The sequence below is a fragment of the Trypanosoma brucei genome, chromosome 9 (genome assembly GCF_000002445.2).
Source record: "Trypanosoma brucei brucei TREU927 chromosome 9, whole genome shotgun sequence".
Lineage (NCBI taxonomy): Eukaryota > Euglenozoa > Kinetoplastea > Trypanosomatida > Trypanosomatidae > Trypanosoma > Trypanosoma brucei.
The window spans coordinates 2,272,527-2,287,355 of NC_007282.1; the positions used below are offsets into that span (position 1 = coordinate 2,272,527).

A 14,829-nucleotide genomic window follows, 5' to 3' on the forward strand; every position below is an offset into this window, starting at 1 on the left:
CGAAAGAAGCCGGCCTGCGCGCCCCTATTCATGTTATTAGCCGCCATTAAGCATTATATTACACTCAGCTCAACCGTCCTTCTTCTTTGCGTTGTTGTTGTCGCCGTTGTGTTCTATATAAAGTTTATCGGCGGAGGCGCCCCTGGCTCCTCCCCATCACCCCCTGCCCACCCTCCAAAATCTGGCCGCCGCCGGCTGGTCCTGGCGCGCCCCAGAAACGCGTTTCTTTTATTGTTGGTTGATTGCCTTAATGTTCTGTTGCAGATGGCGATTCACCATTAAGCATTTAATATTTTAGAAATAAGAGAGCGCTGGTAAAAGACGGCGGGTCGCCGCCCACATGGTGGTTGCCGTTATGCACTATACCCCATGTAGTATATATGCGGCCCCGCTTATTCCGCCCCCCTCCCCCATAACGCCTTAAGCACAAGACCCCTTTGTTTCCCATAAGTCTACCGACACGTTTCTGGCACGACAGTAAAATATGGCAAGTGTCTCAAAACTGCCTGTACAGCTTATTTTTGGGACACACCCATGCTTTCAACTAACGCTATTATTAGAACAGTTTCTGTACTATATTGGTATGAGAAGCTCCCAGTAGCAGCTGGGCCAACACACGCATTTGTGCTGTTGGTTCCCGCCGCATACTGCGGGAATCTGGAAGGTGGGGTCGGATGACCTCCACTCTTTTTATTTTTTTTATTTTTTTTATTTATTTTTTTTGATTTTTTTTATTTGCTATGCTGACACACACACTCACACACACTCACTCACTCATATATATATATATATATATTTCTTTATTTATTTATTTGTTTATTTATTTATTTGTTTGTTTATATCTATATCTATATCTATATATATATATATATGCAAATATAATTATACTATAGCTTATGGTTTTCTTGCATATCTGTATAAGCGCGTTGGGGTTCTTGATGGGCGCTTTCATGGCTTATACGTGCTCGTTTCTCCCGTTCATTTTTACGCAGTCGGACAATTTCATGTCGCTCTTTCCATTGCAATTACTCATTTTCATTTTACACATCACTTTCTTACACATATAGGCGCTTTAAAGTCTGCTGCCCGCCGTTTTCAATGGCGGTCGGCATGCCCCTCTACATGCCTACTGAGCAGGCGGACGGGCCCCGGCATGGCAACACCAAATATCCCCTTTCAGGGTTTCGCCTCATTTTGCCGATGTTCTTAACCTGGTTATACCCGCAATATGCCAGCTGCACGTTCAGTTCGTGATGTTATATACTTTTCCAATTTTGGGGCCGGCCCCCGCCCAATCATCACCCGCCGCTAATAAACGGCGGCAGCAATAACAGCGAGCATACCGCCGGCCAGCCACAGAGCCGAAAGAAGCCGGCCTGCGCGCCCCTATTCATGTTATTAGCCGCCATTAAGCATTATATTACACTCAGCTCAACCGTCCTTCTCCTTTGCGTTGTTGTTGTCGCCGTTGTGTTCTATATAAAGTTTATCGGCAGAGGCGCCCCTGGCTCCTCCCCATCACCCCCTGCCCACCCTCCAAAATCTGGCCGCCGCCGGCTGGTCCTGGCGCGCCCCAGAAACGCGTTTCTTTTATTGTTGGTTGATTGCCTTAATGTTCTGTTGCAGATGGCGATTCACCATTAAGCATTTAATATTTTAGAAATAAGAGAGCGCTGGTAAAAGACGGCGGGTCGCCGCCCACATGGTGGTTGCCGTTATGCACTATACCCCATGTAGTATATATGCGGCCCCGCTTATTCCGCCCCCCTCCCCCATAACGCCTTAAGCACAAGACCCCTTTGTTTCCCATAAGTCTACCGACACGTTTCTGGCACGACAGTAAAATATGGCAAGTGTCTCAAAACTGCCTGTACAGCTTATTTTTGGGACACACCCATGCTTTCAACTAACGCTATTATTAGAACAGTTTCTGTACTATATTGGTATGAGAAGCTCCCAGTAGCAGCTGGGCCAACACACGCATTTGTGCTGTTGGTTCCCGCCGCATACTGCGGGAATCTGGAAGGTGGGGTCGGATGACCTCCACTCTTTTTATTTTTTTTATTTTTTTTATTTATTTTTTTTGATTTTTTTTATTTGCTATGCTGACACACACACTCACACACACTCACACACACTCACTCACTCATATATATATATATATATATATATATTTCTTTATTTATTTATTTGTTTATTTATTTATTTGTTTGTTTATATCTATATCTATATCTATATCTATATCTATATCTATATATATCTATATATGCAAATATAATTATACTATAGCTTATGGTTTTCTTGCATATCTGTATAAGCGCGTTGGGGTTCTTGATGGGCGCTTTCATGGCTTATACGTGCTCGTTTCTCCCGTTCATTTTTACGCAGTCGGACAATTTCATGTCGCTCTTTCCATTGCAATTACTCATTTTCATTTTACACATCACTTTCTTACACATATAGGCGCTTTAAAGTCTGCTGCCCGCCGTTTTCAATGGCGGTCGGCATGCCCCTCTACATGCCTACTGAGCAGGCGGACGGGCCCCGGCATGGCAACACCAAATATCCCCTTTCAGGGTTTCGCCTCATTTTGCCGATGTTCTTAACCTGGTTATACCCGCAATATGCCAGCTGCACGTTCAGTTCGTGATGTTATATACTTTTCCAATTTTGGGGCCGGCCCCCGCCCAATCATCACCCGCCGCTAATAAACGGCGGCAGCAATAACAGCGAGCATACCGCCGGCCAGCCACAGAGCCGAAAGAAGCCGGCTTGCGCGCCCTTATTCATGTTATTAGCCGCCATTAAGCATTATATTACACTCAGCTCAACCGTCTTTATTCTTTGCGTTGTTGTTGTCGCCGTTGTGTTCTATATAAAGTTTATCGGCGGAGGCGCCCCTGGCTCCTCCCCATCACCCCCTGCCCACCCTCCAAAATCTGGCCGCCGCCGGCTGGTCCTGGCGCGCCCCAGAAACGCGTTTCTTTTATTGTTGGTTGATTGCCTTAATGTTCTGTTGCAGATGGCGATTCACCATTAAGCATTTAATATTTTAGAAATAAGAGAGCGCTGGTAAAAGACGGCGGGTCGCCGCCCACATGGTGGTTGCCGTTATGCACTATACCCCATGTAGTATATATGCGGCCCCGCTTATTCCGCCCCCCTCCCCCATAACGCCTTAAGCACAAGACCCCTTTGTTTCCCATAAGTCTACCGACACGTTTCTGGCACGACAGTAAAATATGGCAAGTGTCTCAAAACTGCCTGTACAGCTTATTTTTGGGACACACCCACGCTTTCAACTAACGCTATTATTAGAACAGTTTCTGTACTATATTGGTATGAGAAGCTCCCAGTAGCAGCTGGGCCAACACACGCATTTGTGCTGTTGGTTCCCGCCGCATACTGCGGGAATCTGGAAGGTGGGGTCGGATGACCTCCACTCTTTTTATTTTTTTTATTTTTTTTATTTATTTTTTTTGATTTTTTTTATTTGCTATGCTGACACACACACTCACACACACTCACTCACTCATATATATATATATATATATATATATATTTATTTATTTATTTATTTGTTTATTTATTTATTTGTTTGTTTATATCTATATCTATATCTATATCTATATCTATATATATCTATATATGCAAATATAATTATACTATAGCTTATGGTTTTCTTGCATATCTGTATAAGCGCGTTGGGGTTCTTGATGGGCGCTTTCATGGCTTATACGTGCTCGTTTCTCCCGTTCATTTTTACGCAGTCGGACAATTTCATGTCGCTCTTTCCATTGCAATTACTCATTTTCATTTTACACATCACTTTCTTACACATATAGGCGCTTTAAAGTCTGCTGCCCGCCGTTTTCAATGGCGGTCGGCATGCCCCTCTACATGCCTACTGAGCAGGCGGACGGGCCCCGGCATGGCAACACCAAATATCCCCTTTCAGGGTTTCGCCTCATTTTGCCGATGTTCTTAACCTGGTTATACCCGCAATATGCCAGCTGCACGTTCAGTTCGTGATGTTATATACTTTTCCAATTTTGGGGCCGGCCCCCGCCCAATCATCACCCGCCGCTAATAAACGGCGGCAGCAATAACAGCGAGCATACCGCCGGCCAGCCACAGAGCCGAAAGAAGCCGGCCTGCGCGCCCCTATTCATGTTATTAGCCGCCATTAAGCATTATATTACACTCAGCTCAACCGTCCTTCTTCTTTGCGTTGTTGTTGTCGCCGTTGTGTTCTATATAAAGTTTATCGGCAGAGGCGCCCCTGGCTCCTCCCCATCACCCCCTGCCCACCCTCCAAAATCTGGCCGCCGCCGGCTGGTCCTGGCGCGCCCCAGAAACGCGTTTCTTTTATTGTTGGTTGATTGCCTTAATGTTCTGTTGCAGATGGCGATTCACCATTAAGCATTTAATATTTTAGAAATAAGAGAGCGCTGGTAAAAGACGGCGGGTCGCCGCCCACATGGTGGTTGCCGTTATGCACTATACCCCATGTAGTATATATGCGGCCCCGCTTATTCCGCCCCCCTCCCCCATAACGCCTTAAGCACAAGACCCCTTTGTTTCCCATAAGTCTACCGACACGTTTCTGGCACGACAGTAAAATATGGCAAGTGTCTCAAAACTGCCTGTACAGCTTACTTTTGGGACACACCCATGCTTTCAACTAACGCTATTATTAGAACAGTTTCTGTACTATATTGGTATGAGAAGCTCCCAGTAGCAGCTGGGCCAACACACGCATTTGTGCTGTTGGTTCCCGCCGCATACTGCGGGAATCTGGAAGGTGGGGTCGGATGACCTCCACTCTTTTTATTTTTTTTATTTTTTTTATTTTATTTTTTTTGATTTTTTTTATTTGCTATGCTGACACACACACTCACACACACTCACTCACTCATATATATATATATATATATTATATATATATATATATATATTTCTTTATTTATTTATTTGTTTATTTATTTATTTGTTTGTTTATATCTATATCTATATCTATATATATATATATATGCAAATATAATTATACTATAGCTTATGGTTTTCTTGCATATCTGTATAAGCGCGTTGGGGTTCTTGATGGGCGCTTTCATGGCTTATACGTGCTCGTTTCTCCCGTTCATTTTTACGCAGTCGGACAATTTCATGTCGCTCTTTCCATTGCAATTACTCATTTTCATTTTACACATCACTTTCTTACACATATAGGCGCTTTAAAGTCTGCTGCCCGCCGTTTTCAATGGCGGTCGGCATGCCCCTCTACATGCCTACTGAGCAGGCGGACGGGCCCCGGCATGGCAACACCAAATATCCCCTTTCAGGGTTTCGCCTCATTTTGCCGATGTTCTTAACCTGGTTATACCCGCAATATGCCAGCTGCACGTTCAGTTCGTGATGTTATATACTTTTCCAATTTTGGGGCCGGCCCCCGCCCAATCATCACCCGCCGCTAATAAACGGCGGCAGCAATAACAGCGAGCATACCGCCGGCCAGCCACAGAGCCGAAAGAAGCCGGCCTGCGCGCCCCTATTCATGTTATTAGCCGCCATTAAGCATTATATTACACTCAGCTCAACCGTCCTTCTCCTTTGCGTTGTTGTTGTCGCCGTTGTGTTCTATATAAAGTTTATCGGCAGAGGCGCCCCTGGCTCCTCCCCATCACCCCCTGCCCACCCTCCAAAATCTGGCCGCCGCCGGCTGGTCCTGGCGCGCCCCAGAAACGCGTTTCTTTTATTGTTGGTTGATTGCCTTAATGTTCTGTTGAAGATGGCGATTCACCATTAAGCATTTAATATTTTAGAAATAAGAGAGCGCTGGTAAAAGACGGCGGGTCGCCGCCCACATGGTGGTTGCCGTTATGCACTATACCCCATGTAGTATATATGCGGCCCCGCTTATTCCGCCCCCCTCCCCCATAACGCCTTAAGCACAAGACCCCTTTGTTTCCCATAAGTCTACCGACACGTTTCTGGCACGACAGTAAAATATGGCAAGTGTCTCAAAACTGCCTGTACAGCTTACTTTTGGGACACACCCATGCTTTCAACTAACGCTATTATTAGAACAGTTTCTGTACTATATTGGTATGAGAAGCTCCCAGTAGGAATTATCCGTACTTGGGGTCAATTTTTCGGGAAGAGAAAGAAGTAAGAAATCGCTGCATTTATGATATCGATAGGAAAGGAAGGAAAACCTCAAAACCAAAAAAGTCTTGTTTTGGGGGTTCGAACCCGGACCTCCAAAACACAAACACAATTAGGAGAGGAGTGTTGCCAGTTGGGCTCTTTCGACAAATCGGAGGAAAAATTGAAAATTTATGCTCAGATGAAATATACCAAATCGTACATATCGAAGAGAAAAAACATAGGTGTACAAACGGTGCACACGTAGAAAAAAGTAGCGGAATTGATAGAACTCAGGTAAATAAACCCATTACAGAAATCAGCGGATCAGTTTCTTTCTTGGGACAGAATATCGGGAGGTTGGATGTCAAAAAGTCACCCGAAAATGAATATTTAGAAAAAATCAACTGTGGTCAAAACGACATAATGACCACAAAAAATTGTCGCTACGCAGACTTTCGTAGCGCATTTGAAAGGGCTCGACCAGCCCAATGCATGAGTAACAACGGTTACTGCGACAAAGAGGTCACAAAAAAATTAGGTGCTGCCGAACCTAAAATTTTTTCAAAAAATGGAAATTTTGAAAAAATTAACCGTGGTCAAAACGACATGACGACCACAAAAAATTGTCGCTACGCAGACTTTCGTAGCGCATTTGAAAGGGCTCGACCAGCCCAATGCATGAGTAACAACGGTTACTGCGACAAAGAGGTCACAAAAAAATTAGGTGCTGCCGAACCTAAAATTTTTTCAAAAAATGGAAATTTTGAAAAAATTAACCGTGGTCAAAACGACATGACGACCACAAAAAATTGTCGCTACGCAGACTTTCGTAGCGCATTTGAAAGGGCTCGACCAGCCCAATGCATGAGTAACAACGGTTACTGCGACAAAGAGGTCACAAAAAAATTAGGTGCTGTCGAACCTAATATTTTTTCAAAAAATGGAAATTTTGAAAAAATTAACCGTGGTCAAATCGACATGACGACCACAAAAAATTGTCGCTACGCAGACTTTCGTAGCGCATTTGAAAGGGCTCGACCAGCCCAATGCATGAGTAACAACGGTTACTGCGACAAAGAGGTCACAAAAAAATTAGGTGCTGCCGAACCTAAAATTTTTTCAAAAAATGGAAATTTTGAAAAAATTAACCGTGGTCAAATCGACATGACGACCACAAAAAATTGTCGCTACGCAGACTTCCGTAGCGCATTTGAAAGGGCTCGACCAGCCCAATGCATGAGTAACAACGGTTACTGCGACAAAGAGGTCACAAAAAAATTAGGTGCTGTCGAACCTAATATTTTTTCAAAAAATGGAAATTTTGAAAAAATTAACCGTGGTCAAAACGACATGACGACCACAAAAAATTGTCGCTACGCAGACTTTCGTAGCGCATTTGAAAGGGCTCGACCAGCCCAATGCATGAGTAACAACGGTTACTGCGACAAAGAGGTCACAAAAAAATTAGGTGCTGTCGAACCTAATATTTTTTCAAAAAATGGAAATTTTGAAAAAATTAACCGTGGTCAAATCGACATGACGACCACAAAAAATTGTCGCTACGCAGACTTTCGTAGCGCATTTGAAAGGGCTCGACCAGCCCAATGCATGAGTAACAACGGTTACTGCGACAAAGAGGTCACAAAAAAATTAGGTGCTGTCGAACCTAATATTTTTTCAAAAAATGGAAATTTTGAAAAAATTAACCGTGGTCAAATCGACATGACGACCACAAAAAATTGTCGCTACGAAGACTTCCGTAGCGCATTTGAAAGGGCTCGACCAGCCCAATGCATGAGTAACAACGGTTACTGCGACAAAGAGGTCACAAAAAAATTAGGTGCTGTCGAACCTAATATTTTTTCAAAAAATGGAAATTTTGAAAAAATTAACCGTGGTCAAATCGACATGACGACCACAAAAAATTGTCGCTACGCAGACTTCCGTAGCGCATTTGAAAGGGCTCGACCAGCCCAATGCATGAGTAACAACGGTTACTGCGACAAAGAGGTCACAAAAAAATTAGGTGCTGTCGAACCTAATATTTTTTCAAAAAATGGAAATTTTGAAAAAATTAACCGTGGTCAAATCGACATGACGACCACAAAAAATTGTCGCTACGCAGACTTCCGTAGCGCATTTGAAAGGGCTCGACCAGCCCAATGCATGAGTAACAACGGTTACTGCGACAAAGAGGTCACAAAAAAATTAGGTGCTGTCGAACCTAATATTTTTTCAAAAAATGGAAACCATTTTTTTGCGACCAATTTTTATTTGAGCATTGCAATGGTCTATTGAAATTCGTGAAAATGCACTACTCGGATCTTCGTAGTGATCACTTTTTCGACCAGCTGCAATGTTGGAAATTTGCCTTTTTTCATCAATTTTTGATGTTTTCGGCTTTTTCCCCCTCTCTATATTTCTTGTTGCTTCGTTATGACAATAACCGTTGTTATTGCCTAATTCTACTCGTCCATTCCGTGTAAATGCGCTACGGAAGTCTGCGTAGAAACCATGTTTATCGTTTTTGTCGGCCTGCGAAATTTGCTCTTTTTCTTTATTTTTTGAGCATTTTTCTTTTCCAACCGCCCCTATTTTTCTTATGACCTCTTTGTCGCAGTAACCGTTGTTACTCATGCATTGGGCTGGTCGAGCCCTTTCAAATGCGCTACGAAAGTCTGCGTAGCGACAATTTTTTGTGGTCGTCATGTCGATTTGACCACGGTTAATTTTTTCAAAATTTCCATTTTTTGAAAAAATATTAGGTTCGACAGCACCTAATTTTTTTGTGACCTCTTTGTCGCAGTAACCGTTGTTACTCATGCATTGGGCTGGTCGAGCCCTTTCAAATGCGCTACGGAAGTCTGCGTAGCGACAATTTTTTGTGGTCGTCATGTCGATTTGACCACGGTTAATTTTTTCAAAATTTCCATTTTTTGAAAAAATATTAGGTTCGACAGCACCTAATTTTTTTGTGACCTCTTTGTCGCAGTAACCGTTGTTACTCATGCATTGGGCTGGTCGAGCCCTTTCAAATGCGCTACGGAAGTCTTCGTAGCGACAATTTTTTGTGGTCGTCATGTCGTTTTGACCACGGTTAATTTTTTCAAAATTTCCATTTTTTGAAAAAATATTAGGTTCGACTGCACCTAATTTTTTTGTGACCTCTTTGTCGCAATAACCGTTGTTACTCATGCATTGGGCTGGTCGAGCCCTTTCAAATGCGCTACGGAAGTCTTCGTAGCGACAATTTTTTGTGGTCGTCATGTCGTTTTGACCACGGTTAATTTTTTCAAAATTTCCATTTTTTGAAAAAATATTAGGTTCGACAGCACCTAATTTTTTTGTGACCTCTTTGTCGCAATAACCGTTGTTACTCATGCATTGGGCTGGTCGAGCCCTTTCAAATGCGCTACGGAAGTCTGCGTAGCGACAATTTTTTGTGGTCGTCATGTCGTTTTGACCACGGTTAATTTTTTCAAAATTTCCATTTTTTGAAAAACTTTTAGGTTCGGCAGCACCTAATTTTTTTTGTGACCTCTTTGTCGCAATAACCGTTGTTACTCATGCATTGGGCTGGTCGAGCCCTTTCAAATGCGCTACGGAAGTCTGCGTAGCGACAATTTTTTGTGGTCGTCATGTCGATTTGACCACGGTTAATTTTTTCAAAATTTCCATTTTTTGAAAAAATATTAGGTTCGACAGCACCTAATTTTTTTGTGACCTCTTTGTCGCAGTAACCGTTGTTACTCATGCATTGGGCTGGTCGAGCCCTTTCAAATGCGCTACGGAAGTCTTCGTAGCGACAATTTTTTGTGGTCGTCATGTCGTTTTGACCACGGTTAATTTTTTCAAAATTTCCATTTTTTGAAAAAATATTAGGTTCGACTGCACCTAATTTTTTTGTGACCTCTTTGTCGCAATAACCGTTGTTACTCATGCATTGGGCTGGTCGAGCCCTTTCAAATGCGCTACGGAAGTCTTCGTAGCGACAATTTTTTGTGGTCGTCATGTCGTTTTGACCACGGTTAATTTTTTCAAAATTTCCATTTTTTGAAAAAATATTAGGTTCGACAGCACCTAATTTTTTTGTGACCTCTTTGTCGCAGTAACCGTTGTTACTCATGCATTGGGCTGGTCGAGCCCTTTCAAATGCGCTACGGAAGTCTTCGTAGCGACAATTTTTTGTGGTCGTCATGTCGTTTTGACCACGGTTAATTTTTTCAAAATTTCCATTTTTTGAAAAAATATTAGGTTCGACTGCACCTAATTTTTTGGCGACCTCTTTGTCGCAATAACCGTTGTTACTCATGCATTGGGCTGGTCGAGCCCTTTCAAATGCGCTACGGAAGTCTGCGTAGCGACAATTTTTTGTGGTCGTCATGTCGATTTGACCACGGTTAATTTTTTCAAAATTTCCATTTTTTGAAAAAATATTAGGTTCGACAGCACCTAATTTTTTTGTGACCTCTTTGTCGCAGTAACCGTTGTTACTCATGCATTGGGCTGGTCGAGCCCTTTCAAATGCGCTACGAAAGTCTGCGTAGCGACAATTTTTTGTGGTCGTCATGTCGATTTGACCACGGTTAATTTTTTCAAAATTTCCATTTTTTGAAAAAATATTAGGTTCGACAGCACCTAATTTTTTTGTGACCTCTTTGTCGCAGTAACCGTTGTTACTCATGCATTGGGCTGGTCGAGCCCTTTCAAATGCGCTACGGAAGTCTGCGTAGCGACAATTTTTTGTGGTCGTCATGTCGATTTGACCACGGTTAATTTTTTCAAAATTTCCATTTTTTGAAAAAATATTAGGTTCGACAGCACCTAATTTTTTTGTGACCTCTTTGTCGCAGTAACCGTTGTTACTCATGCATTGGGCTGGTCGAGCCCTTTCAAATGCGCTACGGAAGTCTTCGTAGCGACAATTTTTTGTGGTCGTCATGTCGTTTTGACCACGGTTAATTTTTTCAAAATTTCCATTTTTTGAAAAAATATTAGGTTCGACTGCACCTAATTTTTTGGCGACCTCTTTGTCGCAATAACCGTTGTTACTCATGCATTGGGCTGGTCGAGCCCTTTCAAATGCACTACTTGAATGTTTGTGACGAGTTTTTGCTTTCTACTTCATTGATAAGGGGAAATTCTTCATTTTACCTTTTCTTGACATTTTTTTTTTTGCCTCTCAGCCCTTTTACCTCTTTACCCTTATTTTCTTGTAAATAACTGTTGGTACTATCGGAAATATTTGGCCGATTTTTTGCAAGAGCTATCACTAAATGTTTATGAAGGTATATGGGTACAAAGGCAAAAATACCAGAGTGTGGAAAATATCATCATAGCAATACTAGGGGCAAGTATTCAAAATTCGATCACATCGGAAGCTTCAACCATTTCGGATGATCAGAGCACGTATTTCAACTTATTCAACGAGATCTTTCCACTGTATATAACACCGATTCTTCAAAGAAAGTGTTTTTAAAGGCCACAGCGGGGGAAGGGCAAAAACAGGAAAATTATATGAAAAAATGAAGGATCAAAAATGAGTTCAACGATATTCAAAAACCTAACCATTTCGACTGGTCAGATAGTGCTTTTCAAAGATCTCAATTGAATTATTTTTAAACACAATATCTGACCGGTCGTAATGGTTAGGTTTTTGAATATCGTCGAACTCATTTTAATTTATACTTTGTGCCTTCCCCCCATTTTGTGGGTGACTTTCTTTTTCAGGTCCCCTCATCTTTTCTTCCACATGTTGAAAAGGATAACCATAGCGCAATATAGATATACATATCCAAGGCCAGTGAAATCCCCTTTCTTTGAATACACCATCATTTATTTCTTTAAAGGCTAACGTTTAATTTATTTTCTTCTGGCGCTGAATATAATTTTTTTCTTCTCCATTTTTTAGTCTCTTTTTTCTGAGGTGGCCAGCCTTACCTTTTTTAGCTTCGACCAGTGGAGAATGGTTCGAACCGCCAGATGTGTTTCTCCTAATTCAAAATTATCTCGTTTCCGTAAAGTCGTTACACGCAATATCAATCGTCAAGGCAGATTAAAAAAACTGTTCTAATAGTATCTTATCACTTATTTTCATTGGTTTTTCTGTTTCCATATATTATTTTAGAGCCTTCTGGCTTTCTCCATTGCCTCTGCCGCACTGTAAACGTGAACATTCCCGCGGAGGACGGCTGCCACCACATCCGCAGTTATCCCGTCGAATGCGGTGGTTACCGTAAGTCGGTGGTCCTGGCCCCGGAGGACGCGGCGAAGCCAGTCACGACTTTTGCCGAAAATAGCACCGTTTGTAAGCATAACAAATGGTGCGAAGGCCAGTCCATTTTGTATCGCCCAGTAGCTGTACTTGCGCTCCTTTTCCTGGAAGCGCACCAATGCGGCTTTCATTGGATCTGCCGCAGCTACTGAGCGCTGACCTTGGGCGGTGTTTCCGACGGTCACGCGCCCTGGATACGTCACCGTGATGTCCGTCACCGCGTACGTATCCAACCCCGCAATGAGGATGTCCGGCCTCCTCTTGCTCACCTCATTTAGGCGTGGTTCCGTCGCGCACTGGAACCCACAGAGGCGAAGGCCGTTTGCGAACACGCTGTTAATGATGTCGTGTCGCATCTGCCTGGGTTTATTGTGCACTTTGGTGCACGTGTGGATGTGGTGATTGCTCGCGTCTTCACCACATAGGCATTTGACCCCCTCCGGTAGTACCCTCACAAGTAAACGTTCCCGCAGGTACACTCCGAAAGTGGCGTCGTCCAGCCTCACCTGAGCATCCGTGAGGGGCCTGCCAGCTCCGGCGGCGGTATTGGCTGTAAAGACTTGACGATCAGCACCCCCAAGGGTGGCGTAGAGGTCGTCTTGCTGTCTTTGGTCAGCCTCCTCCGTCTTCCTCTGCTGGAGACCTTTCTCTCCGGCGCACTGGTGGGCGTACTCTGCCACTTGGGCCATCCGCCTAATTCCACAGCCACCCATGCTCACGGGCAGCGCCGCTATATTCCGGGCCCTTTCGGTCATGGGTTGCCCGAGAATATGCTCCATTACCTGGGTGGTCCTCTCATCGAACCAGGAAGCCACCCGGTGTGTGTGTTGCATATCGTGGTTCCGCAACAGGAATGTGATCCTTGGCATTGCCGACATCGCCAGAATCCTCCATCGTGTCCTGTTGTAGAGGGGTAGCTCCACGATTGCCTTGAAGAGGCGGTCTGTTTCCATCACCTTCTTCACCCCCTCCCGAATCTCCTCGCTCATTGGATCCGGGGCCACGTACGCTCCAAGAACTCGCGCACACGCCTTCACCGCTGTCCCAAAGCCTGTGTCCCCAGTCAGTTCGAGGACCTCGGTTTTGTCCGCATTGTTGACGATTCCGAGTTTCTCTATCTGTTGGGCTATCGTCTTGTAAGCATGTTGTAGCTTATCTGGTGTTGCTGGTACCATGATATCGAGTAGATACGCCGTAAAGTGCTTGTTGGATTCTTTGCTGCGAGTCATGAAGCGTTTTTAGAGTGATCGAAAAAACCAAGGACTCTGGTGCCATCCCCTGTCTTACTCTCTTCCCGTATATTGCCATTTTTGGCGGAGTCGCCCGTTTTCGTAAAAGCTCACTGCTCCTGCTGATCCATGGAAGGGGTGGACGAGGCGCTCTGGCGGGGACCACGCAGCGTCTTCATACACTGCTGTCAGTAATGTGCGTCTGTGGATGGCATTGTACGCGGTCCGACCATCCAGCATGGCCACACTGTCCTGTAGCCACGTTATCTAATCTTTCGCAGCCGTTCGCCCTGAGTTGCATTGATCGGTCCAACACGCCTTTTCATATGGGGGCGGTGTTCGACTATATTGATGGTGAAATAGTGGCGAGTGGCGCCGGCTTTGCGTATACTCTATCCACCTCTGTTGTTCTGTCTTTTTTTGCTTGTTTTTTTGCTCTCTGCTATCATTAGGAGATGTAGAGAATCTTGTCAAGAAGTAGTTCTGCTTGGAGCGATGTTGCTATGCATTCTTCGTGGTTAGAGGGAATTCCCAATGGGCGAAGCAAATTAAAAGTGTCACAGATTTGCGTAACATGTCTACGTCGTGGGCACAGACGCATGAACTGTGTGGGCTTCTGAAACCGCAATCTGGTATATTCCCGAAAAAAGCGCATGGTCGGTGGCGCCAAACCCACCGCCAAATGAGTGAATTCTGTGAACGGATGTCTTGTGAGCTGAGTTCGCAAGTGGATGACAGTAACAACGATAAAAAACATTGCACTGTAATGCGTGAAACAGTGAGGGTCAACGTCGTTTTTTTCCTGTTTTAACAAACCTCCAACCTTTATGCCCTCAGTATTGAAAGAAATAACGTTGCATTTACCGTGAAGGGGTGCATTCACACCGTTTGGAAGTTCAGATCACCGGAGTGGCAGTGAACAGTACGCCAAAAGCCTCCCCTCCCGTAGCGGTGCCGTGGCTGGTTGGAGAGGCATTGGTGAAGCGATCCTGAGCGTCCCTAAAAAGGAAGTGAAGGACAGGTGCTGAGCCGGTTTTGGACGCTCCATGTAATTTTCTGAGGAACTGTTGTTGTGCTTTACAACCGCTGCTACCACATGCAAATTGCTTTGCATAAGGGGAAGTTACACAATTTTGACTCGTTTGCGGATCGATCAAAAGTGGTGCAGCCCTCGGCACC

The 14,829-nt window shown here is 44.0% G+C and overlaps 2 protein-coding genes and 5 non-coding genes across 7 annotated transcripts, besides 13 other annotated features; 5 read left to right on the forward strand and 2 right to left on the reverse strand.

The window, feature by feature from the left end:
• The first annotated feature begins 546 nt into the window (after positions 1-546).
• On the forward strand, positions 547-680 carry Tb09_SLRNA_0024. Its single transcript, XR_002989664.1, has one exon. It is a non-coding gene; the product is annotated as a spliced leader RNA (transcript).
• Positions 681-688: 8 nt separating this feature from the next.
• Positions 689-737: a sequence feature (T-rich).
• A 40-nt stretch (positions 738-777) lies between these two features.
• Positions 778-840: a microsatellite.
• Positions 841-892: a microsatellite.
• A 1,016-nt stretch (positions 893-1,908) lies between these two features.
• Tb09_SLRNA_0025 lies at positions 1,909-2,042 on the forward strand. Its single transcript, XR_002989665.1, has one exon. It is a non-coding gene; the product is annotated as a spliced leader RNA (transcript).
• An 8-nt stretch (positions 2,043-2,050) lies between these two features.
• Positions 2,051-2,099: a sequence feature (T-rich).
• Positions 2,100-2,108: 9 nt separating this feature from the next.
• Positions 2,109-2,146: a microsatellite.
• A 2-nt stretch (positions 2,147-2,148) lies between these two features.
• Positions 2,149-2,277: a microsatellite.
• A 1,027-nt stretch (positions 2,278-3,304) lies between these two features.
• Positions 3,305-3,438, forward strand: Tb09_SLRNA_0026. The gene has a single exon (XR_002989666.1). It is a non-coding gene; the product is annotated as a spliced leader RNA (transcript).
• An 8-nt stretch (positions 3,439-3,446) lies between these two features.
• Positions 3,447-3,495: a sequence feature (T-rich).
• Positions 3,496-3,534: 39 nt separating this feature from the next.
• Positions 3,535-3,659: a microsatellite.
• A 1,027-nt stretch (positions 3,660-4,686) lies between these two features.
• Positions 4,687-4,820, forward strand: Tb09_SLRNA_0027. Its single transcript, XR_002989667.1, has one exon. It is a non-coding gene; the product is annotated as a spliced leader RNA (transcript).
• Positions 4,821-4,828: 8 nt separating this feature from the next.
• Positions 4,829-4,878: a sequence feature (T-rich).
• Positions 4,879-4,917: 39 nt separating this feature from the next.
• Positions 4,918-5,043: a microsatellite.
• Positions 5,044-6,070: 1,027 nt separating this feature from the next.
• On the forward strand, positions 6,071-6,125 carry Tb09_SLRNA_0028. Its single transcript, XR_002989668.1, has one exon. It is a non-coding gene; the product is annotated as a spliced leader RNA (transcript).
• Positions 6,126-6,289: 164 nt separating this feature from the next.
• Positions 6,290-11,276: a repeat region.
• Positions 11,024-11,267: a repeat region.
• Positions 11,277-12,270: 994 nt separating the features above from the next.
• Positions 12,271-13,650, reverse strand: Tb09.244.2890 (SLACS reverse transcriptase, putative; the record flags this gene model as incomplete). Its single annotated transcript, XM_822552.1, has 1 exon — positions 12,271-13,650. One exon carries the CDS (start codon positions 13,648-13,650, stop codon positions 12,271-12,273), a length of 1,380 nt encoding a protein of 459 aa, XP_827645.1.
• Positions 12,301-13,531: a repeat region.
• A 448-nt stretch (positions 13,651-14,098) lies between the features above and the next one.
• On the reverse strand, positions 14,099-14,407 carry Tb09.244.2880 (hypothetical protein, unlikely; the record flags this gene model as incomplete). The annotated part of the gene is made up of 1 exon (XM_822553.1): positions 14,099-14,407. The coding sequence occupies one exon, from the start codon at positions 14,405-14,407 to the stop codon at positions 14,099-14,101; it is 309 nt and encodes a 102-aa protein (XP_827646.1).
• Positions 14,408-14,829: the final 422 nt, after the last annotated feature.